General features: G+C 39.6%; 1 protein-coding gene, 1 long non-coding RNA gene and 1 pseudogene across 4 annotated transcripts in view; 2 read left to right on the top strand and 1 right to left on the bottom strand.

Annotated features, from left to right (window-relative positions):
- Positions 1-25999, top strand: part of LOC141372479 (uncharacterized) — a 272954-nt gene that overhangs the window by 132031 nt on the left and 114924 nt on the right. The gene's annotated exons all lie outside the window — the stretch shown is intronic.
- On the top strand, positions 11215-11970 carry LOC112825499 (peroxiredoxin-1 pseudogene; annotated as a pseudogene).
- The window catches only part of DMP1 (dentin matrix acidic phosphoprotein 1), a 36150-nt gene continuing 33564 nt past the window's right edge, over positions 23414-25999 (bottom strand). For both annotated transcript variants that reach the window (XM_073891194.1, XM_073891195.1), the window contains one exon: positions 23414-25762. In XM_073891194.1, the coding sequence (XP_073747295.1) occupies positions 24368-25762 (1395 nt within the window). In that variant the 3' untranslated portion in view covers positions 23414-24367. The remainder of the gene's footprint in view (positions 25763-25999) is intronic.

Genomic DNA, 25999 nt, shown 5'->3' with positions numbered 1-25999 from the left:
GCTAATATCTTCTCCCATTCTGTCGGTTGTCTTTTGGTTTTGTGGACTGTTTCTTTTGCTGTGCAAAAGCTTTTTATCTTGATGAAATCCCAATAGTTCATTTTTGCCCTTGCTTCCCTTGCCTTTGGTGATGTTTCTAGGAAGAAGTTGCTGTGGCTGAGGTCGAAGAGGTTGTTGCCTGTGTTCTCCTTTAGGATTTTGATGGACTCTTGTGTCACATTTAGGTCTTTCAACCATTTGGAGTCTATTTTTGTGTGTGGTGTAAGGAAATGGTCCGGTTTCATTCTTCTGCATGTGGCTATCCAATTTTCCCAACGCCATTTGTTGGAGGCTGTCTTTTTTCCATTGGACATTCTTTCCTGCTTTCTCAAAGATTAGTTGACCATAGAGTTGAGGGTCCGTTTCTGGGCCCTCTATTCTATTCCATTGATCTATGTGTCCATTTTTGTGCCAGTACCATACTGTCTTGATGATGACAGCTTTGTAATAGAGCTGGAAGCCCAGAATTGTGATGCCGCCAGCTTTGCTTTTCTTTTTCAACATTCCTCTGGCTATTCGGGGTCTTTTCTGGTTCCATACAAATTTTAGGATTATTTGTTCCATTTCTTTGAAAAAAGTGGATGGTATTTTGATGGGGATTGCATTGAATGTGTAGATTGCTCTAGGTAGCACTGACATCTTCACAATGTTTGTTCTTCCAATCCATGAGCATGGAATGTTTTTCCATTTCTTTGTGTCTTCCTCAATTTCTTTCATGAGTATTTTATAGTTTTCTGGGTACAGATCCTTTGCCTCTTTGGTTAGATTTATTCCTAGGTATCTTATGGTTTTGGGTGCAATTGTAAATGGGATTGACTCCTTAATTTCTCTCTCTCCTGTCTTGTTGTTGGTGTATAAGGAATGCCACTGATTTCTGTGCATTGATTTTATATCCTGCCACTTTACTGAATTCCTGTATGAGTTCTAGCAGTTTTGGGGTGGAGTCTTTTGGGTTTTCCACATACAGTATCATATCATCTGCAAAGAGTGAGAGTTTGACTTCCTCTTTGCCGATTTGGATGCCTTTGATTTCTTTTTGTTGTCTGATTGCTGTGTCTAGGACTTCTAATACTATGTGAATAGCAGTGGTGAGAGTGGACATCCCTGCCGCGTTCCTGACCTTAGGGGAAAAGCTGAGAGCTTTTCCCCATTGAGAATGATATTCGCTGTAGGTTTTTCATAGATGGCTTTTATGATATTGAGGTATGTACCCTCTATCCCTATACTCTGAAGAGTTTTGATCAAGAAAGGATGCTGTACTTTGTCAAATGCTTTTTCTGCATCTATAGAGAGGATCATATGATTCTTGTTCTTTCTTTTGTTAATGTATTGTATCACACTGATTGATTTGCGGATGTTGAACCAACCTTGCAGCCCAGGGATAAATCCCACTTGGTCATGGTGAATAATCCTTTTAATGTACTGTTGGATCCTATTGGCTAGTATTTTGGTAGGGAATTTTTGCATCCATGGTCATCAAGGATATTGGTCTGTAATTCTCCTTTTTGATGGGGTCTTTGTCTGGCTTTGGGATCAAGGTAATGGTGGCCTCATAAAACGAGTTTGGAAGTTTTCCTCCCATTTTTATTTTTGGGAACAGTTTCAGGAAAATAGGTACTAATTCTTCTTTAAATGTTGGGTAGAATTCCCCTGGGAAGCCATCTGGCCCTGGGCTTTTGTTTTTGGGAGATTTTTGATGACTGCTTCAATTTCCATAGTGGTTATAGGTCTGTTCAGGTTTTCTATTTCTTCCTGGTTCAGTTTTGGTAGTTGATACATCTCTAGGAATGCATCCATTTCTTCCAGGTTATCTAATTTGCTGGCATAGAGTTGCTCATAATATGTTCTTATAATTGTTTGTATTTCTTTGGTGTTGGTTGTGATCTCTCCTCTTTCATTCATGATTTTGTTGATTTGGGTCATTTCTCTTTTCTTTTTGATAAGTCTGGCCAGGGGTTTATCAATCTTGTTAATTCTTTCAAAGAACCAGCTCCTAGTTTTATTGATCTGTTCTACTGTTCTTTTGGTTTCTATTTCATTGATTTCTGCTCTAATCTTTATTATTTCTCTTCTCCTGCTGGGTTTAGGCTTGATTTGCTGTTTTTTCTCTAGCTCCTTTAGGTGTAGGGTTAGGTTGTGTATTTGAGACCTTTCTTGTTTCTTGAGAAAGGCTTGTATTGCTATATACTTTCCTCTTAGGACTGCCTTTGCTGCATCCCAAAGATTTTGAACAGTTGTGTTTTCATTTTCATTGGTTTCCATGAATTTTTTTAATTCTTCTTTAATTTCCTGGTTGACCCATTCATTCTTTAGTAGATGCTCTTTAGCCTCCATGTATTTGAGTTCTTTCCGACTTTCCTCTTGTGATTGAGTTCTAGTTTCAAAGCATTGTGGTCTGAAAATATGCAGGGAATGATCCCAGTCTTTTGGTACCGGTTGAGACCTGATTTGTGACCTAGGATGTGATCTGTTCTGGAGAATGTTCCATGGGCACGAGAGAAGAATGTGTATTCCATTGCTTTTGGATGAAATGTTCTGAATATGTCTGTGAAGTCCATTTGGTCCAGTGTGTCATTTAAAGTCCTTATTTCCTTGTTGATCTTTTGCTTAGATGATCTGTCCATTTCAGTGAGGGGGGTGTTAAAGTCCCCCACTATTATTGTATTGTTGTCAATGTGTTTCTTCGCTTTTGTTATTAATTGCCTTATGTAATTGGCTGCTCCCATGTTAGGGGCATAGATACTTACAATTGTTAGATCTTCTTGTTGGATAGACCCTTTAAGTAGGATGTAGTGTCCTTCCTCATCTCTTATTACAGTCTTTGTTTTAAAATCTAATTTGTCTGATATAAGGATTGCCACCCCAGCTTTCTTTTGGTGTCCATTAGCATGGTAAATGGTTTTTCACCCCTTCACTTTCAATCTGGGGGTGTCTTTGGGTCTAAAATGAGTCTCTTGCAGACAGCATATCGATGGGTCTTGTTTTTTAATCCAGTCTGATAGCCTGTGTCTTTTGATTGGGGCATTTAGCCCATTTACATTCAGGGTAACTATTGAAAGATATGAATTTAGTGCCATTGTATTGCCTGTAAGGTGACTTACTGTATATTGTCTGTGTTCCTTTCTGGTCTATGCTACTTTTAGGCTCTCTCTTTGCTTAGAGGACCCCTTTCAATATTTCTTGGAGGGCTGGTTTCATGTTTGCAAATTCCTTTAGTTTTTGTTTGTCCTGGAAGCTTTTTATCTCTCCTTCTATTTTCAGTGACAGCCTAGCTGGATATAGTATTCTTGGCTGCATATTTTTCTCATTTAGTGCTCTGACTATATCATGCCAGTCCTTTCTGGCCTGCCAGGTCTCTGTGGATAGGTCTGTTGCCAATCTAATGTTTCTACCATTGTAGGTTACATATCTCTTCTCCCGAGCTGCTTTCAAGATTTTCTCTTTGTCTCTGAGACTTGTAAGTTTTACTAGTAGATGTTGGGGTGTTGACCTATTTTTATTGATTTTGAGAGGAGTTCTCTGTGCCTCCTGGATTTTGATGCCTGTTTCCTTCCCCACATTAGGGAAGTTCTCTGCTATTATTTGCTCCAATATACCTTCTGCCCCTCTCTCTCTTTCTTCTTCTTCTGGGATCCCAATTATTCTAATGTTGTTTCATCTTATCGTATCGCTTATCTCTTGAATTCTGCCCTCGTGATCCAGTAGTTGTTTCTCTCTCTTTTTCTCAGCTTCTTTATTTTTCCATCATTTGGTCTTCTATATCATTGATTCTCTCTTCTGCCTCATTTAGCCTAGCAGTTAGTGCCCCCATTTTTGATTGCACCTCATTAATAGCCTTTTTGATTTCGACTCAGTTAGATTTTAGTTCTTTTATTTCTCCAGGAAGGGTTTCTCTAATAACTTCCATGCTTTTTTCAAGCCCAGCTAGTAAAATCATGATTCGGAACTCTAGATCCAACATCACACTAATAATGTCCGTATCGAGTAGGTCCCTGGCCGACGGTACTACCTCTTGTTCTTTTTGTTGAGGTGATTTTTTTCATCTTGTCATTTTGTCCAGAGGAGAATAGATGAATGAGAGAACAAAATGCTAACAGGTTAACAATGTCCCCAGAAAATATACTCTAAACAAATCAGAAAAGACCTGAAACCAGGGGAAAAGAAAGGGAAAGAAAGAAAAAAGAAAGAGGAAAAAAAAAAAGAAAGAAAGAAAAAGATAAAAACAAATAATAACAGAACAAAACAAAAAAACAGAATATGATCAAACTATGATCAGGCTGGTGCATAGATCATTGCCATACACTAGATTTTGGGTGTATTTTGGTCTGTTAGAAGAAAGTGCCTCCTAAAATTTTAAAGAAAGAAAGACTTATATATGTACAAAATAAGGGTTGATACGACAAAGGGATGGAATATGACTGTAAAAATGAAAATTATAAAAAATTTTAAAAAAGGAATTGATCAGAAGGTGTTTGAAAAAATAAAGAAGAGGATTTTAAAAAAAGGAAAGAAAGAAAGAAAGAAAGGGGGAGAGAATGTGATCAGGCAGGAGACTGGAAAAAAGCCATACACTAGAGATTTAGGGTATATTTTGATATTTTAGAAGAAACTATATCTCAAAATTTTAAAGAGAGAACAACTTATATATATGCCAAAAATAAAGGTAACTACTATGAAGGGATAGAATATGACTCTAAAAATGAAAAATAAAAAAGGGATTGATAAAATGTTGGTTGGAAAAGGGAAAAAGAAAAATTCAAAAAAAAAATTAACTTTGAAAGACTAATGAATCATGGTAAAAAAGCCATGAATTCTATGTGCAGTATTCCCCTAGCGGTGGAGTTCTCCCGATCTCATTGATCGGTAAACTTGGTCTTGGCTGGCTGTTCGTGCTGATCTTCTGAGGGAGGGGCCTGTTGCCATGGTTCCCAAATGTCTTTGCCGGAGGCGGAATTGCCCCGCCCTTGCCGGGTCTGGGCTAAGTAATCAGCTCGGGTTTGCTCTCGGGAGCTTTTGTTCCCTGCAAGCTTTCTGTACTGCGTTGGAGGACGCGAGTGAAAATGGTGGCCTCCCAATCTCCGCCTGGGAGGAGCTGAGAACTCGGGGTCCCGCTCCTCAGTGCGCCCCCAGAGAAAAGCAGTCACTCCCGTCTCCCCGGTCTCCAGCCTCACTCTGTGCTCACCCGGCCTGTGACCGAGCATTTCTATCTCTGGCACCTGACCCCGTGTGGAGTCTCTAAACCCAGCAGATCCCTGCATTGCGCTCCCGCGCCACTCCTCCCGGGGGAGGAAGGGGAGTCTCCCTGACTCTGCCGCTTGTTGGGTCCCTGCTGGAGGAGCAATGGCCCGACTGTGCCGCACATCACAGTTTATGGCAACCCCGAGCTGAGAGCCCGCGCCTCGACTCCGTCTCTGCGGCTGGCTTCCCCGCTCTGATCCCTGGGAGCTCTGCTGCACTCAGGCACCCCCTGTCTTTCTGTGACCCCGAGGGTCCTGAGACCACACTGTCCCGCGAGGCTTCCACCCCCCGCTTAGCCACGGGAGCGACGTCCCTCAGCACAACCGACTTCTCAAAGGTCCAAATTTGTGCTCCGCGGTTCTATCACTTGCCAGAAGCGGCCGACGGAGGCCCCCTTCCCCACCGTCTATCCTTCCGAATATCGCCTCGGATTCATTTCTCCGCACATCCTACCTTCCAGAAAGTGGTCGCTTTTCTGTTCAGATAGTTGTTGCTGTTCTTTTCTTTGATCTCCTGTTGAGTTTGTAGGTGTTCAGAGTGGTTTGATCCCTATCCAGCTGAATTCCTGAGACCAGACGAAATCCAGGTCTCCTACTCCTCCGCCATCTTGCTCCGCCCCCCGATCACTCACTTTTTTAAAAATCACACCAGTCTAATAACTGAAGAAAAGTTTGCTATGTCATCTCACATGGTAATGGTAATTTCCACTAGACTGTAGAGGGCCATCCAGGGTTAGAACCCACACTATCCTCACAGCATGGTGGAAATCACAGTGGATCAAATCAGTGACATCTTGGTTATTTGGCTGGTACATGATTTATGAGAGAGTTTGTAAAGAACATGGTTGTTCTTTTACATGCTTGAATAAGTCATTTTATGATCATTTTTCTTGGAGGTAAAATATCAAAAATCTGACAATAAGTAATTGGGAAGATGTTGGGTCCTTGGCATTCCAGATACTTCATGTGCTTTGCAATTTGCTTGCTGAAGATAAAGTCTATACTTGCTTTGAAGTATGTAGGGGATTATGTTCCCCCTCAAAGAACCACAAATGCCCAATAAGATAATTGTACTTTTATTTAATTTAGTTTAGCTCTGTCTTGATAACTATAAAAGGATTTGAGACAGCTTACAAAAATACCAAATGGGGAAAAACTAAATAGAAAAATGAATCTGAGTGAAGGGGAAGGGGTAGGAAAATAAAATAAATAAAATAAAGCCAAGGAAATGGTTAGTGCATTAAAAAATCTGTGTCATGGGACAGGCACCTGGGTGGCTCAGTCAGTTAAGCAGCCAACTATAGATTTTGGCTCAGGTCATGATCTCATCGTCTTGGGATCAGGCCCTGTTTCCGGCTCCGCACTCAGCAGGGAGTCTGCTTGAGATTCTCTCTCTTGTCTCCCTCTCCCATTGCCCCCCACCCAACAGGCTCTCTTTCTTTCTCTCTAAAATAAATAAGTCTTTAAAAAATATAAGTCATGAATTATTATGCATTTATTAACATTGGGCCCTAAGTATTTTTCTAAACTTTCTGGTAGCAGAAAAGGGAGAGAAGCATTACTGGTTACAGGATTCAAAGTAAATCAGTGGCTGGACGCCTGGGTGGTTCAGTCGATTAAGCATCTGCCTTCAGCTTAGGTCATGATCCCTGGACCCTGGGATCAAGTCCTGCATTGGGCTCCTTGCTCAGCAGGGAGCCTGCTTCTCCCTCTGCCTGCAGCTCCCCCTGCTTGTGTGCTCTCCCTCTCTCTCTCTCTGACATATAAATAAATAAAATCTTTAAAATCTTTAAAAATTTTTTTTAAAAATAAATCAGTTGCCCAGGAGATACAGCATTTCCTGGTAATGAAAACCAAGAGCAATTTCTCTATGTATCAACATAAGGAGGACTACAGGAAATTATCTTTCACAACATTCCTTACAATAAATATGAGTATCATTTCATGTAATTATTTCATGTAACTTTCCTATATGCATTTATTTAAAGTTATTCTATGAAGGTCAAATGATATAGTCAACATTCATAGGATATGTGTGGTCTTGTTTAGTAGGAGAGCCAAATTAGAACACATAGAGAAAATTAATGTAATACATATCCACCCTTAAGAATTAGCAAAGAATTCAAGTTGGTATTCTCAGGATCTAATTTAACAACTTAGAGGGTAGAGATTTGATGTTGCTGAACTAAACCGTATGCTTTGATTATCAATTAAATGGTGGCAAATGGGTTTTCCAGCATCTGTGAACTAAGTAAGCCCAACCAAGACATGTGGTTGGCCAATTGACCATCCTGTCTTTATAAGAGATATACTGTGGATTTACAAGGAAGAGCCAAATTTAACACAAGAAATCTTTAATGACAGAATTACTACAAATATTCTATTGTTATTTTCCTTTATTTCCAATTTATACTCTTTTAAGAAGCTTTTTGAGTAGAGGCTGAACTGACACAATAGATTTCCAAAGTGTACAGTATTTCCTTTCTTCTTTTTTTACTCTGACATTAATTAATCACCTATTATAAATTAAGCACTGTCTTGGGTAGTGGGACTATAATGATGAGGAAGACATATTTAGTGCCCAAAAAGCCTAGATATACAGACATATATGTAAACAGTTCTTCCAGTATAGTCTATGATAGTATACAAGTCAACAAAAACAACATTTTTCTTGCAAAAGAAATTCAGGTAAAACTTCATAGAAAAAGAATGACTAAGATGAATTTTGAAAGATAGTTGAGAGTTTGCTGAACAAAGAGGAAGGAGTAGAGAGTATAGAAAATAGCCCATGGAAAAGCACAGAGTGAGAATACAGTGCTTTAAACATAGAACATATTGTGGAAAGGCACAAAATTGAGAAATGCATGGCAAATTTGGGCAATAGCAGCTAATTAAGCAAAGAGGATGTACAAGGACAGGTAAGGAAATAATAAGGACTGAGAGCTGCCTCCAGCCAATAGCCAGCAAGGAACAAAGAACTTTAGAGGAACAACCTGTGAGGGACTGAATCTTACCCATAAGCACATGAGTGAGCTTGGAAGCAGATCCTTTCAGACTTGAGGTGACTGCAGCACACCTTTATCATAGCATGTGAGAGCCCCTAAAGCAGAGGACTCAGCTAAGCCAAGCCCAGGTTCCTGACCCACAGAAACTGTGAGATTATAACTGTTTTTTTGTAAGCCTCTACGTTTGGGGTGATTTGTTACTCAGCAATAGATAACACTCAGAGTTTTAAATTTCTGTTCCTAAGTCTAGAGGCTCCTTCAAATAATAAAAAATTATCCCATGTTCCCAAGTATTTTCTGTGGGGACAACAAAATAAATACATTGTTTAGGATGGTCAAGGACAGGGTGGAAAATGGAAGAGCAGTTTAAAGGAAAATGGAGTGGTATAAATAAATCAGTAATCTCACCTCCATGGGAACCAATATAGAATATAAAGTAACCCATAGGAGCAAAAGAGTAAAGGGTTTTGATACAGGAAAGGGTTTTGATACAGGGTTTTGATACATGAAAGGAAATACTATAAATAGGGTTTTGATCAAAAGAAATATAGGCATGATGGGACCAAACCCTCCCTAACTTGCTAGGTACTCAGTGCTTTTTGAAAGAAGGGCTGAATAAGTAATGCTTGCCATATATCAGGCAATATTCCACAATGTATACTGTTTGATTTTTATGGACTGTGAAATGGCAAATTGTGATGTAGAAGCAAATCAGTTGCTCAAGATCGCTTAGTGCCTTTCTATTGGAATAGAGCGCTGGATTAAGTTCTTTAGGTTTAGTGCCTTTGCTCTGCTAAACCACAAGATCTTTTAGTGCAACAGGAACAATATCAATTCTTTCAACTTTAATAGAATATATAGGGCATTTAGTATATCTACACATTGCATATAGTTATGATTCCTTTCTATCTTTTATTGCTTAGTCTGAGTAATATTGGTGATATTTCTTGCTTTTCCTTTTTTCCTTTTATTTCAGTTTTATTGGTAAATAATTTACATATATTGCTGTATAAGTTTAAGGTGTACAGCATGATAGTTTGATCTGCAAATATTGTAAAATGATTACCACAATAGGTTTAGTTAACATCCATCATATCATAGGTGCAATAAAAAGAAAAAAAATCTCCTTGTGATGAGAACTCTGAGGATCTACTCCCTTAACAACTTTCCTATATATCTTGCAGTAGTGTTAGCTGTAGCCATCATGGTGTACATGACATCTCTACTACTTATTTATAACTGGAAGAAACTGGAATTTTCTGCCTTTTGACCACCTTCCTCCAATTGTCCCTCCTCCTATCTCCTGCCTCTTGCTTCTGGTAACCACTAATCTGATCTCTTTTCTGTGAGTTGGGTGTTTTGTTCAGTTTTTTAGATTCCACATATAAGCAAGATCATACGGCATTTGTCTTTCTCTGACTTATTTCATTTAATGTAATTTCTTCAAGATCCATCCATATTGTTACAGATGGTAGGGTTTCCTTGTTTTTTATGGCTGAGTAATATTTCATTATATATATATATATATATATATATATATACACACACACACACACACACACACATACATATACGTACACCATAACTTCTTTATCCATTCATCTATCAAGGCAATGTTTCTTAAATAAATACAGAGGGTTAGAGTTCAGTGGAGCCAAATTAGACTTGAATCAAGAACTCCTTGATTTAGTCCTCCATGCTGTCTGTATTTATGCAAGTAAAAGGACTTACTTTGGACTGAAATCCTGACTTCATTATATTTTCAGTATTTAAAGGGGCCCTATTAGTCTCCCTTCTGAGTGTTAATTATCTTTATGATTTATTTTATGGTTTGTGGCATTGGGTTTGGGGAAAAAAATGCCCATTAGAAATAGAACTAATGCTCCTGGGAAGAAAATTGCCACTCTTCGGTTCTTTTTAAGGTTATATGATTCACTGTGGTGCTTCTGCCAGAAGAAGGAAGCCAGTTCATTTCTGGCTTTAAGAAAATTAAGTTTCAAAATTTAAAGCAATTTCCCAAATTATTAAGCTGAATAAAACTAAATTTAAATCCCTTCTTGACCTATTTTCTAATCTGCCACAACAATCCTAGTGGACTTTCCAAGCCGGTTAAAATGGTCTGTGTCTATCATGATCACCATCTTCCCCCATACCTCCCACTTCTCTCTTTTCTTGTGTGGACTTGGAGGTTTTTTTGATGCTTTCTTTCACCTTCAATCTAATCATTCTCCATGTCGTACAGATTATTCCTCATCTATTACCCCTATTCATTATTCCCTCAACATTACCATGGTTACGTTCTACCATTACCTTATACGTAGGCCTCACTATGTACTAGATGCATTATGAAGTCTGTGCATCCCAACCCCCATCTTCCAGAAACTGACCTGCTTCTCTTGTGTGCATGGCTAGGGCACATCCATTTTATACAATTTGATCCTATTCCACTGGGCACAGGTACTTGGTCTAGACTAGGCCAATAAATCTTTCCCTGTGGCTGACAAAAAGTCCATTTCGGTGGTGGCAGAAAATGTAGGGTCAGGCTATCTTTCTCCTACATATACCAAAGAGAGAGAGAGCCTCTGTCTTCAAGAGGGAGACAGAGAATCAAATACACAGGCAGAAACCGAGACAAAAGTCAGAGGCAGAAGTCTGGCGGTGGCCACCTTCCTGGTTTACATAGTTCCTTAGGCCTGCCCGAGGAGGCCTAAATAAAACTGTGGGAGTCCCCTAGTTATTTTCCCTGTGCCCTGTTCTTATCCATCCCACATACCACTGACAGACAAAGGGAACCACTGTGCAGTTGCAGGGGAGAGGTGACGGGGGCGGGGAGGAATTACATTTTTCAGGGGTAAAGCTAACTGCAGTGTAAGAAATACTTGGAGGTGTCTTCTTCCTGCCTTGTCTTCGGCCTTTTTGCTTTCAGAGCCGCTGATAGCAAGATGTCTTCGGGAAATGCCACAATTGGGCATCCTGCCCCCAACTTCATAGCCACGGCTGTCATGCCAGATGGCCAGTTCAAAGACCTCAGCCTATCTGACTACAAAGGAAAGTGCATTGTGTTCTTCTTTTATCCTCTTGACTTCACCTTTGTGTGCCCACGGAGATCACTGCTTTCAGTGACAGGGCAGAAGAATTTAAGAAACTCAACTGTCAAGTGACTGGCGCTTCTGTGGGTTCTCATTTCTGTCGCCTGGCGTGGAGCAACACACCCAAGAACCAAGGAGGACTGGGACCCGTGAACATTCCCTTGGTATCAGACCCCAAGCGCACCATTGCTCAGGACTATGGAGTCTTAAAGGCTGATGAAGGCATCTCGTTCAGGGGCCTCTTTATCGTTGGTGATAAAGGTATCCTTAGGCAGATCACGGTAAATGACCTTCCCGTCGGCCGCTCTGTGGATGACTCTGCGACTGGTTCAGGCCTTCCAGTTTCCTGACAAGCGCGGGGAAGTGTGCCCAGCTGGCTGGAAGCCTGGCAGTGATAACATCAAGCCTGATGTCCAGAAGAGCAAAGAATATTTCTCTAAGCAGAAGTGAGCGCCGGGTCGTTTTAGGGCTGGGCTGCAGTGGGTGGCCATGAAAACAAAATCTCTCTTGTATTATTGTCATGCTTAGAACATAAGACTTTAGACTGTGCAGATGTGGTATGGGGACAGGACAGGCCTTTTCTGCAGGGGTTGGGGAGGCCAGCCTTCCTTCCTCTGGAGAGAACGGCCTGAGATGTTATGGGGCAGGCCAGCTGTTATGTACAGTAGCAGGGCATCAGGTTTTGTCTTTTGTTTCTATTAAACTTGAACCGAGAAAAAAAAAAAAGAAATACTTGGAAAGTTATTAGTGGCAAACAAGGGAGTGCATCTCTGTAAGGCAAGAGCGGCCCACATTTCTGTCTGAGATTGACTTGTGTTCTGATTTCCCCTCGTCCAGCTACCGCAGGGGCCACGACAACAAGCAACATTGCCACCTGCTGGGAGTTAGAGAAATTACAGAGCTGGGTTATCAATTCAAAAATTCTTGAACTCCAGGGTTTGAAACTATCTTACAGAACCCTAGTTTTTTTTTTAATATAAACATAAATTCTCGTGTTTAATTATAATTCTTATCTTCTAGCTCATAATCCTATTGTTCAGTTATGACTCTCAGATCTGAACTCCGGAAAGGCTGCAATTTAGAAATTGTTCTTGTTGAGTAATTTACATTTTTACTCTAGTTGGTGCTATTAAATTACGAACATTAAATCAAGCAACTTGTAGCCTAGTTATATGTATATGGCGATAGAGGGAGGTTAAAAAGACACATGTGATTCTCCATTCAGACTGGGTGGAAGAATATATGTAGTTAAATTAAAAGGCATCTAGCCGAAAAGATTTTTTCACTGCTGCTCTTGGTAAGGATTGGTCTTTTCTATAGTAAATTGAGAGTAGATAATCTAAGGTTGACAAGTAGCAAAATAATATTTGCGTAAACTTGTCTGGTGCTTCATGTCCATTAATAAAAGGCAAAAAAGAAGAAAGGAAGATGTATAAGTAACTAGGTAATTAGTGATAACTTGAAAACCGTACAACATTAAAAATATGTAAGTTAGGTGAGAAAATTAAAAGTCACTATCATTGTAACTATGGAAAAATATGCATGCTTACAGAGTGATGACCAGGAGGTCAGGCTGTGTACCCACTGATGGGACTCATCATGTCAAGTCATGTTAGGGTGAGCTAGTAAATATTTGCATCTTCTCTATGGGACTGCTGTTCTGTATCAGATTCTGAACTTCATGAATATAGTTTTGGCCAAGGTATGAAGTATTCTGTCCCACTTTATTAAATACAACATCTCCTTGGCCTCCTTATATGTATGGACTTCAATTTGCCAGAATCCCTCAGAATTGCTGCAGCCCCCTTACTCCTCTCCTTAATTGAAAAGTCGGGAAGGTACAGTCTACTCTCAGAGGGAAAATCTTAACATTGCCCCTTCAAGTACACAAACAGTTTCTAGGAGACAGTGAAGATAGCTCCTTACTTTGCCCTTCAGGATAATTATTGACCCATATGGAATCCAATTCTCATGGACATAAAGGGGGCCTTTCCCTCTGCTCGCCCTTCTCTGTCCTCCTCTTTCTTCTCTTCTTTAATCCCCGCCATGATTTTAGCCCTTTTTTCTCCCTTGGGGTCATTTGATCCCTTCAAGCTTTCCCTTTCGTGAAGCTGGAGCTAAGATAAGTGGAGAGAGTAATTCATATTCTTTAAGTCCCGTGTGGGGCAGGATAAAGGACAAATACTCTGAGGTTCATCCTCAGAGTGAAACATCTAAAGGACAAACAAAACTTTCTTTTACTAAAATTGTCACCATTTTAAAGTATAGCAAAGTTTATCCTTTATCTACCTATGTGAACGCCTTATTTATTACCCTAGCTTGGTATCAACTTGGGGAGAGGGAGGATGGGGTGGGGAAACAACCACCGCAGGAAGGAGAGGAGCGGGCTTTGAAGTTCTATTTGAGGTGAGCGTGGGTATGGGCCCAGTAACACCCCAGCCAGACTTCCTGCACCCTCCCTTCTGCTGGTTCTCTTCGTCCCCATGGGGGGGCTTCCAGACAATCTGCTACACCGACCATTCATAAAGGATGGCTTGTGTTACAGAACAGAAGGGTAATGGTCTCTTTCACATCAATTACAAAGGAGTCTTTGACCAAACACTGCATTTATATTCAGTTGCTTAAAATAATAGTTATAATCTGTGCCAAAAAGTGAAAGCCAAGATTTCTGTTTCGTGTGTCTCACCGTGAGATCTACAGTCTGTAGATATCTCTCCTCCTATAATTTCTTCCATCTGTTATATCTGTTATATTGCAGTGCAAGCACAGACGGAAACCATTCATGAGCTTAAGCAAGATTTATTTTAATGACAAGACACATGCTGATAGAAAGCCGACAAAAGTAAAACTCAAGAGATGTTATATTCTGACTGACCTTGGGATGGGCAGTTGCCCAAAAAGCAAAAATATCCTTACATTTTTTTATGATAACTGGTTGTCTTAACTAGGTGCCATCTGGGAGTTGATGATAACTATATGCTCCAGTTACTCAAATGTTGGGCCTATTTATGTGTTGACAGAGGAAGCAGAGAAGCCTCTGTAACTGATGTAAGAATTCAGCTCATTGTATAAAATGGGGTTGAAGTTTGTTTAGTGTTTTATTTCCAAAATTAGACCTACAACTGGGACCCAAGAATGACCCAAAGTTTCTGGAATTAACTATTATATTATTGCAGGAGTTCTCAATGTTGGTTACACTTTAGAATTACCTTGGACTTTAAAAAACTACCAGTCCCAAAGCCCAAACATAGACCAATTAAGTCAGAATAGACTGGGATAGAGCCTGGGCAGAGAATTTTTTTTTTTTAAACTCCTCAGGTAATGTGCAGCCAGGGTTGAGAACCAGTACTATTAGTTTACAATGGAATGGAAGCCGGTCTACATCCTTATCTCATGTTCATTACACTCATCCATAATGGCCAGGTTTGAAAATTGTACTTGAATAATCAATATCTCAAAACGAAATTTTGACCAATAGTTTTAGTCCTTGTTGTAGACCAAATGTATCTAGCAGTAGCATGAAACATTGGTATAACTACCATTTATTCACAAGGAATAGTTTATATGCTGGAGCATTTTCTTCATTACCCATTTTGGTGAAGGCTAAATATTTCATTTATTTTAACTGACTTCATTGTGTATTTTTTCTATACCACATTAATAATTTATAGTCTAAAAATTAATTTCATTTCAATAATACTAAAGCCTGTGGAGTACACATAAAAATATTATGAGAGCACAAATGAAGAATATGTTTTTTTCAGTTATTAAGTAAAGGAAAGGTACCCAATGTTTTTGGTAAGAAATCTAAAATATTATGCAATTAAAATTATTTTCACATAGTCCCTGAATATACACAAAAAACATGTGTTAGTGAGAATAGGGATTAAGCTGCTGTAATAGGGAGGCCCCCAAATACAGTGGATTAAATAAGATTGAACTTTATTTCTTTCTCATGAAACAACCAAGATGAGGGCACCTTTTGTTACAAAGAGGCTATTTCAGCAGTTGCCAGTTTCCAGCCAGTGGGAAGAGAGGAAAGGAAAGAGGCAGAGCGCACCACTTCTGTTCACTTTCCATTGGCCAGAACTTAGCCACGTGTGCATGCCTGGCTTCAAAGAGGCTGAGAAGGAAAGGAGTCTTCTGAGCAGCTATGTACCCAACTGCAAACCAAAGATTTCTGTTACTAACACAAAGAGGAGGAGAATGGACACTGGGACAATTCTCAGTCTCTACAATATCTACATATAACATGGAATCTAAATATACTTGGAATACAAAGGAACCTTATGGTTTAAAATTTTATTTTGAGACTATTTATTTTCATTATGTATCCTATTAACATTTGAGAAATTTAAAATGTGTATTCCTTTGAGGGAAGGCAGTCCAAGATGGTGGCATAGGAAGATCCTGAGACACCTCCTCCCACAGACACACCAAATTTACAGCTACATATGGAACAGTTCCCTCTGAAAAAGACCTGAAAAGTAGTGGAAAACTCCTTCACAACAAACAATAAAAGGGCCACATTGAGATGGGTAGGAGAGGCAAAGATACAGTCTCACCAAAAATCCACCTCTGATCCCAATTAGGAGGAATCGCACAAACCAGAGCTTCTTGCTGAGGAGTGTGGGGTTTGTTCATGCCCCACATGAGGCACCCCAGTCCTTGGGACCTGCACCAGAAAGACATGAGGATTTGAAAAGCAATGAAGCTTATGTCTAGGAGACCCAGAGAGCTCTAGGGCACTGAGATACTCTTCTTAAAGGGCTTGCATTGAAGATTCACTTGCCCTGGGGTCCAGTGCAAAAGCAGCAATTTGAAAAGTACCTAGGTGAGGGAGCTTTGAAGTTCTGTTTGAAAAGCACCTAGACTATATGTGAAGGAGATTGATTTGCAAAACTTAAAATGTCTATGGACAGGCAGGGGCCTGTTGGGACTCTCTCCAGGGACAGAAGTGCTGGTGAGCACCATTTTTGCATTGTTACCTCTCTCTTGTTGGCACTTGTGGACATGGTCACTGCATTCTCCTGCTACTCTGTGAAAGTAGAGGGGGAGCACCCCGGCTCTATGCTCTTCTACTTCCCCACTAAGGCTGCAGATACACATAGTCCACACGGAGGACAATTTTTAAGCACCTTTCTCTGGTTGCCCAGTTAGTAGAAGGAGGGAAATAATAAAGATCAGAGTGGAAATAGATTAAATATGGACTAAAAAGACATTAGAAAAGATCAATGAAACTAGAGCTGGTTCCTTGAAAAATTGATAAACCTTCAGCTAGACTCATCAAGAGAAAAAAGAGAGGACTCAAACTTAGAAATGAAAGAGAAGTTATAACTGATACCACAGAAATACAAAGGATCACAAGAGACTACTATGAACAATTATACACCAGCTGTACAGCCTAGAAGAAATGGATAAATTTGTAGAAACATACACTCTTCTAAGACTGATCATGAAGAAACAGAAAATCTGAATAGATTGATTGCTAGTAAGAAAATTGAATCAGTAATCAAAAACCTCCCGTCAAACAAAAGCCAGGGGCGCCTGGGTGGCTCAGTTGTTAAGCATCTGCCTTCAGCTCAGGTCATGATCCCACGGTCCTGGGATCAAGCCCCGCATCGGGCTCCCTGCTCAGCGGGGGGCCTGCTTCTCCCTCTCCCACTCTCCCTGCTTGTGTTCCCTCTCTCGCTGTGTCTCTCTCTGTCAAGTAAATAAAATCTTAAAAAAAAAAAAAGCCCAGGACCAGATGGCTTCACTGATAAATTCTACTAAACATTCAAAGAAGCTGTAATACCGGGGCGCCTGGGTGGCTCAGTTGTTGGGCGTCTGCCTTCGGCTCAGGTCATGATCCCCGGATCCTGGAATCGACTCCCGCATCGGGCTCCCTCTCAGCAGGGGGCCTGCTTCTTCCTCTCCTGCTCCCCCTGCTCGTGTTCCCTCTCTCACTGTCTCTCTCTCTCTGTCAAATAAACAAAAATAAAAAAATCTTAAGAAAAAAAAAGAAGCTGTAATATCTATCCTTCTCAAACTTCCAAATAATTGAAGAGGAGGGAATACTTCCAAACTCATTTCATGAGGCCAGCATTGCCCTAATACCAAAACCGGACAAGGATACCACAAAAAAAGAGAAAATTACAGCTCAATGTCCCTGATGAACATAGATGCAAAAATCCTCAACAAAATATTAGCAAACCAAATTCAACAATACATTAAAAGGATCATATACTATAATAAAGTGGGATTTATTCCAAGGATGCAAGGATGGTTCAACATCTGCAAATCAATCAACATGATACACCACATTAACAAAATGAAAGATAAAAATCATATGGTCATTCCAATGCATACAGAAAAAGCATTTGTCAAATTCAACATCCATTTATGGTAAAAACCCTCAACAAAGTGGGTATAGGGGGAGTGCACTGCAACATAATAAAGGCCATATATGACAAGCCTACAGCTAACATCATACTCAGTAGGTGAAACTGAAAGCTTTTCCTCTAAGATCAGGAACTAGACAAGGATGCCCACTCATGCCACTTTTATTAAACATAGTATTAGAAGTCCTAGTCAGAGAAATTGGCATGAAAAAGAAATAAAAATCACCCAAATGAGGAAGAAGTTAAACTGTTACTATTTGTAGATGACATGATTTTATGTACAGAAAACCCTAAAGACTCCACCAAAAATCTGTTAGAACTAATAAGTGAATTCAGTAAAATTTCAGGGCACAAAATCATTATACAAAATTCTGTTGTGTTTTTATATACTAACAGCAAACTATAAGAGAAATTAAGAAAACAATTTCATTTACAATTACATCAAAAAGAATAAAATACCTAGGAATAAATTTAGTCAGGGAGCTGAAAGACCTGTACTCTGAAAACTATAAGACACTGATGAAAGAATTTGAAAAAGATATAAATAGAGGGCGCCTGGGTGGCTCAGTTGTTAAGCATCTGCCTTCGGCTCAGGTCATGATCCCAGGGTCCTGGGATCGAGCCCCACGTCAAGCTCCCTGCTCAGCGGGAGGCCTGCTTCTCCCTCTCCCACTCCCCCTGCTTGTATTCCCTCTCTCGCTGTCTCTCTCTCTGTCAAATAAATAAATAAAATCTTAAAAAAAAAAAAGATATAAATAAATGGAAAGATAGTCTATATTCATGGATTGGAAGAATTAATGTTAAAATGTTCATATTACCCAAAGCAATCTACAGATTCAGACAATCTCTATTAAAATATCCATGGCATTTTTCAGATAAATAGAACAAAAAATCCTAAAATTCGTATGGAACCATGAAAGACCCTGAATAACCAAAGCAAACTTGAGAAACGCATCCTGATGCATCATGTGTCCTGATTTCAAACTATATTACAAAGCTATAGCAATCAAAACAGTATGGCATTGACATAAAAAATAGATCAATGAAACAGAATAGAGAGCCTAGAAATAAACCTGGGCATAGATGGACAATTAATTTATGACAGAAAAGCAATAATATACAATGGGGAAAGGACAGTCTGTTCAATAACTGGTGTTGGGAAACTGGACAGCCACATGCAAAAGAATGAAACTAGACTACTGTGTTACACCATATACAAAATTAACTCAAAATGAATTAAAGACTTGAAGGTAGGACCTAAAACCATAAAACTCCTAGAAGAAAACATAAGAGTAAGCTCCTTGACATGATTCTTGACAATGAGTTTTTGAATCTGACTCTTAATAGCAAAGGCAACAAACGCAAAAATAAACAAGTGGGACTACATCAAACTAAAAAAGTTCCTGCACAGCAAAGGAAACCAACAAGAAAGTGGAAAAGCAACTTAACTGAATGGGAGAAAATATTTGCAAGTGATATATTTAGTAAGGGGTTAATATCCAAAATACATAAAGAACTCTTACAACTCAATAGCAAACAAACAAGTGATTTGATTAATGCGCAGAGGATCTGAACAGACACTCTTGCCAAGGAAGACATACGTATGGCCAGTAGGCACATGAAAAAATGCTCGATATCCCTAATCATTAGGGAACTGCAAATCAAAACCACAGTGAGATATCACCTCATATCAGTTAGAATGGCTGTTATCAATAAGACAAGAAATTATAAGTGTTGACAAGGATATGGGAAAAGGGAACCCTCATACACTGTTTGTGGGAATGTAAATTAGTACAGCCACTATGGAAAACAGTGTAGAAGTTCCTCAAAAAATTAAAAATATAACTGCCATATGATCCAGCAATTCTACTGCTGGGTATTTATCTGAAGAAAATGAAAACACTAATTCAAAAAGATATATGCGGGGTGCCTGGGTGGCTCAGATGGTTAAGCATCTGCCTTCAGCTCAGGTCATGATCCCAGGGTCCTGGGATCGAGCCCCACATCCGGCTCCTGGCTCAGCAGGGAGCTTGCTCCTCCCTCTCCCTCTGCCTCTCCCCCTGCTCATGCTCTCTCTCTCTCTCTCTGTATCTCTGTGTCTTGAATGAGTAAATAAAATCTTTAAAAAAAATTTGTAAATAAAAAAATATATATGCATCCCTATGCTCATCACAGCATTATTTATATTAGCCAAAATACTGAAACAAATCTCCATCAATGGATGAGTGGATTAAGAAGATGTGGTGTATATATACAATGGAATACTACTCGGACATAAAGAAAAGAATGAAATCTTGCCATTTGCAACAACATAAATGGACCTAGAGGATTAAGTTAAATGAAATAAGTCAGAGAAAGACAGATACCATATGATTTTACTTATATGTGGAATCTAAACAAAACAAAACAAAATCCATAAACAGAGAATAGAATGGTGGTTACCAGAGAGGGTGGGCTTGTGGGATGGGCAAAATAGGTGAAGGGGGGTCAAGAGGTACAGACTTTTAGTTTTAAAATAAATAAATCCTGTGATGTAATAAACAACATGGTGACTACAGTCAGTAGTATTGTAGTGCACATTTGAAAGTTGCCAAAACTTTCAGTGGCTCATCATCGAACAGAAATGGAATCAGACTGTGCTATTTCTCGGATTATAGAGTAGGATGCTTAACTTAGCTTTTCTGTGTTTTCATTTGCCATTCTTTATTTGTTATATATTTTTAAAGGGGGTAGAGAATTTTTAATATCTATGTCAAAGTTGTTTATGATATATATATCATATATGAAAACCTAGCTCCAGGAAGGTACTCACTAATAGTGAAGGCTATTCTTAATCTGGCATTCGGAGACCTTCACATATCACTTCCCCTTTCTCTTCCTCACTTCCCAATGCTTTGGTAACACCAGCTGTTTTTTATCATACATTAACATGCCATAAACAATTTATACATTTACTTCTCTGTTCCCTATGCTTGGAGTGTGCTTCTCCCCTGTTTTCTTATTCACTTCCCAAGGTTTATATCGGTTGTCCCAATACCTCTTCAACTCTCTAAACAGGTTAATTACTCCCTCCCATGTATACCCATGGAAATTTATTGAGAGCCCTAAAGCTGCTCTAACCATCTATCACAATGCATACACTTTTGTCTCTGCCATAGAGGATGAGCTTCTTAAAGGCAGAAATCATATCCCATTCATCCTTCTATAGATCATAAGATGTGCTCCATAAATGTTTGAGTTAGTCAGTGGGTAAATGGAAAAGATTAGAAACCATCAATTTGTATTTATTTTGGAGTCATAGAGAGTGTCCACATCACATCAGGAACTAGGAGCAGTAAATTAAGATTGTTTAGTTTAGGAACTAAATTTTTAGACCTACATAAATATGCAAGATCATCTGAAGAAGACAGAATGGCTCCAGGCCAGCAGGACTCCACAGAAACCAACTTGACTGTACTAATAATGTATTTAAAGAAAGAATGGGCCATTTAAAGAAGAGTGGATTAACCCTAGTAAGCTTAGAAGATAAGGGTCACTGTGGCAAGACTTGATTGTGGCTCTTTGGAGTACTTTCCAGGAAAGAGTCAGCTTTCTAGAGTTTGAGTCCCAACTGTAAGGTTTTTCATGGAGCACCATAGATACATCATCTTATTTTAGCCCAGTGCTATTAAGCATTTGTGCCACGTAGTTCTCATTTGTGTTTTCATTTATGCTCATCTCATAGCCTTTAATTCTTATTCTTCCCATTATAAACTAAAAATTGATTGATTTCTGATTGTGATTTGGCTTCTCAAGTGGACTCATCCATTATAGACTTCAATGAGGAACTCCATGAGAAGACTTACACACCTTCAAAGCTAAAGCCCGAGTCCAGTCGGCTTTCCTTTGGATAATATTTTTATACCACTTTTGATTACAAAATAGACCAGTGTCTATACCTAGTACATAAAATGAGTCGATGAGAGCTTAAAACTCTCCCGCATCTGCCTAAGTTGATTTCTATCACCAACATAGCTAAAATTCTTATCATTATTCTTCCTTCTAAAAATCCTGTTAGTTAACTTGGTAAAGGAATTATATGACCTAGGAACACCGCTAAACTTAAAACCTAAGGTTATGAGTCTGAGTTGATTAGGCATTTTGTTTGCAAGTCACAAAGACTGACTCAGCTTGTCTCAAGAAAGGTGAGTATATTGTAAGGATACAAGTGGCACTTAAAAAGAAGGAACATCATAGGAATCCAAGAAGGCCTAGTGGGCAATAGAAGAGTCAAGATCCAAGCATGAGAGCAAGAGGATTATGATTTTGCCTCTCAGCATTGAGAGCTCAATAATTTTCAGTTTTGTGCTTCACCATTAATGGACTCTCTCTAATGGCTATTTCTGGCTTTCTGTGTATTCCCTTCTGTTTTTGTTTTGATTACTTGTTGACATCTATCTTCATAAATATTCAAATATCCACAGAGGGAAATTCATATTAGACCTCAAGCCACTGTCATTTATGTTCAGGCAGAGCCTTTGCAACATGTCTCATCTGAGGCTGCTGACCAGCCTATAGGCAAGTCCCCTGGGGTCAGGTTCTCATCAGTACAATCACCTATGGTGAGGCAGGGCAATTGAATGGTTAGAAGCTGACCACCTATGCCTCAGACACCCAGGAGGTCCAAACATGGGGCAGTTCTCCTCATAAGAAGCTGTGGGTTGGCAGGAACCTATAGGTTAAAGTCAGATAATTAATCCATAGAGCCAGAGAACTCAAATGTAAGTATGTGGATGGGCTACATCAGAATCTCCTGGGATCCTTCTAAAAATAGAGAATTCTGGGTTTCACTCTAGACCTACTAAATTAAAATCTCAAGGGGTGGGATTAGAGAATATATATTTATTCTCCAAGTGACCACAGCTTTGACATTGTGAGGGAATGGAACTATGTGAAGGATGGGAAGGATCAGACTGAAGGTTAGAAAGTCTTTCTGGGGGCACCTGGGTGGCTCAATCAGTTAAGTGTCTTGACTCTTGATTTCAGTTGGGGTCATGATCTCAGGGTTGTGATACAGAGCCCTACGTTGGGCTCTGCACTGGGCATGGAGCGTGCTTGGGATTCTCTCTCTCCCTCTACCCCTCCCCACCTCACGCATGCAATGCATGCATACTCTCTCAAAAAAAATTGAATGAATGAATGAATAAAAGAAAGTCGTCCTGATTCTCTTAATAAATTTGTAGGGGAATTCTAATGTACTATAGTGGAATTGTGGCTAAAAACACATTTGAAAAGTAAAAGTGCTGAGGTGCGATATTTTCTTACAGAGAATTTAAAATTGTAAGGAATATGTTTCCCTGTAGATTCCAGAGTTTACACCAATGACAGTCTGAGAGACCAACAAAAACTAATGTTAAACTCAACCACCATGAACTTTTGGGGTGGCCTTAAGCAATGTTGAGAGCTTGCTTCATTTTCTTTTTTCCTTATCTATAATAGGTATATTTAGTAAAATATCATAAGCAACATATAAAGGAATTTTTTCAAAATGCCACCTGAATTATAAATAAAATTTTCATGAAATAATTTAAGAAAATCTTTTATTTTAATGGAAGAAAGGAAACTATTCTTTAATGTTTTAAAGGAAGAGTTATTTAATACAGATAGTTCCTAACAATATTACTATAAAAATAAACACATACTTCTTCTAGATATTATCTTTATTACAAAACATATTTTATGTTGAGGTAACATTTCAAAGGATATTTGGCAAAAATCAACTGAATTCTATATACACAATTTCATTATGTGCAACATATGTAAAGGACTCAGAGAATAATTTTCTCCAGCATTGCACATAGACTGATTTTAGAAAAAAAATAAAGCTAAAAGTTATCTATTTAAAGAGGGATTTCTTTCTACTCTTCTCCCCCACCCCGTCTTCCATATCATATCACCAGTGGTGAGTGAGGCAGTGTTCATGAGAGTTAAAACTAAATACTTAATCATACAGGATTCACTATTCCTTATTCAAAGAATGAATAGAATTCTCTTGTCTTCAATGGAGAAACGTTATGCAGTGCTCCAACTCTAGCGTCTTTTCTGCTGCGAAGCCCTCCCGGATTTTCCAAGGCAAAGTTGGTCCCATCTTCTGTGCTCCCATATATTTTGTTCATACCTTTTACAGCACTTAACCACACTGCATTGTAATAATTCTTGTTTCTCTCATATGTATCCCTGTTTAGCTTTTTAAGTTTATGTATCCCTCTATAAGCTCCTCAGGAGCAAGAAACAAGCCTTAAGCTTCTTTATATCCCAGCCCCTAGCACAGTGCATGGTACATAACAGAACCTCAAGAACGGTTATGTTAATGAGTTAGCAACTATTTCAGGTGTGAAGCTAAAATGCACATCTTTCTTTGCTTCCAGTCTCATTGAGTGTGTCCTGGTGTCCTCTAACAGTATTTAAACCCCTATAAATTGGTGACACCCTAGAAACAAATATATCCAGCATTTCCTTTCAGAAAGAAATGGCCTGTTTGTCCTTCTGATAAAAAAAATCAATAAATTATTGTTATAATGATTTCCCTATTCTCCAACTCCAAAGTCGAGAGCCACTTCTTGGAAAAGTTGTTGCTAATAGCCATCTTGGCAGTCATTGTCATCTTGATCCCCAATGGGTTTGTTGTGATAAGTATCAACTGTTAATTTTCTGCTTTCTATCTCAGTGTTTTTTGAGTGACCATCTTCTTCACTGCTTGATTTGTTCTCAGTAGAGTTGCTGTCTTCTTTTGATTTGCTGCTGTCCTGAGAATCACTGGCATCGTCTTCCTCAAACTGGCTGTCCTGCTCAGAATGGCTTTCTTCGCTCTGGCTCTCTGCTGAGGCACTGTGAGACTGGAGGCCCTCCTGGCTAGAACTCTTCTCCTCCTCAGTGGACTCTGGGCTCTCCTCTGAGTCTTTGAGGCTTTCATTGGATTCACTGTCAGCTTGCTCCTCTGTGGATTCACTTTCTGAACTGGAGGGTTTATTCAAGCTGTTCTCTTCACTGGAGTCACTATCTCCCTGATCTTCTGAGTGACTGGTGGTGTTATCTGGGTTGTCACCCCTGGACTCACTCACCGCCTCTTCCTGAGATTCACTACTATTTTCCTGAGATGGCAGATCAACCTCTTGACTAGACTCACTGCTGGGGTCTTGTACATTTTGACTGTCTTCTTGAGACTGAGTCTCCTCACTCTCTTCTAGAGATTCACTCTCGCTGTTTTCCCTGGATTGGCTGAGGCCAGCTTCTTTGGAGTTGGTGTTTTCTGTTGAGTCACTCTTGATTTCTTCCATTGTGTTGCTGTCATCAAGCTCACCTATATCGTCTTCCTCAGAAATACGGGACTTTCTGAAAATTTTCATCCTGGGATACTCCACTGATTGGCTGTCACCTGAATCCTGAGTGCTTGCTTGCTCATCACTGTTTCCTTTTGATTCTTCTGATTTGACACCAGCACTGTTCATTCTGGAGTTGCCTCTGTCACTCCTGATAATGTCTGGATCGTCATTCTGCATTTCTTCATCACCAAACTCAGAGCCATCCCCATGGCTACTATCCCCTTCACTGCCTCCTCCCACCCAGTGCTCCTCACTCTCACTCTCTTGAGCAGAGTCACCTCTCTCAAGCCTGCTGTTCACCTCATCCTCATTGTCAAGGTCCCTGCTCTCACTGGTGGTATCTTGGGCACTGTCTTCTCCTTGCGGGGCACTGTCTTCCCCTTGCGGGGCACTGTCTTCCCTGGATTGTGTGATGTCAACTGAGTCCTCATTACTTTTGAGTCTGGAGTTTCCTCCTTGTCTCTCCTCAGGTCCTGGGCTATTGTCATCATCACCAAAAGTGTCATCTCCACTGTCATCTTCATCATCATCTTTATCATCTCCTTCTTTTCCTCCATTCCTAGAGAGGCCATCAGCTGCCCTGTGCACATTTTGATGATCATCAAGGCCCTCCTCTGATTCAGCACTGTCACTGGGGTCTTCATTTGCCTGGAGTTTGGGGTTAACAAACATGATGAGTACTCCAGGAGCTGATATAGAGGGTGTTATCTAGGCTCCTCCTACTTTTTTCTTATGTCCCTCCTTCTAATCCATGGTCAGTTTTCCTGCTCAATAACATGTCTACCAGAGGTTAAAGAGGAAAGTAGAGGAGTTGAAACTCAAGTCATTCCATTTTACATAGGCACAATTCACTCAGTGCTACAGAAACTTTCTTAAAAAGCTCTA

This window comes from Callorhinus ursinus, unplaced genomic scaffold (assembly GCF_003265705.2).
Source record: "Callorhinus ursinus isolate GAN/ISIS: 27379988/994484 unplaced genomic scaffold, GSC_fseal_2.0 scaffold4, whole genome shotgun sequence".
Classification (NCBI taxonomy): domain Eukaryota; kingdom Metazoa; phylum Chordata; class Mammalia; order Carnivora; family Otariidae; genus Callorhinus; species Callorhinus ursinus.
The sequence above is the reverse complement of the archived record's forward strand: the minus strand, read 5'-3'. Positions and strand labels throughout refer to the sequence as shown.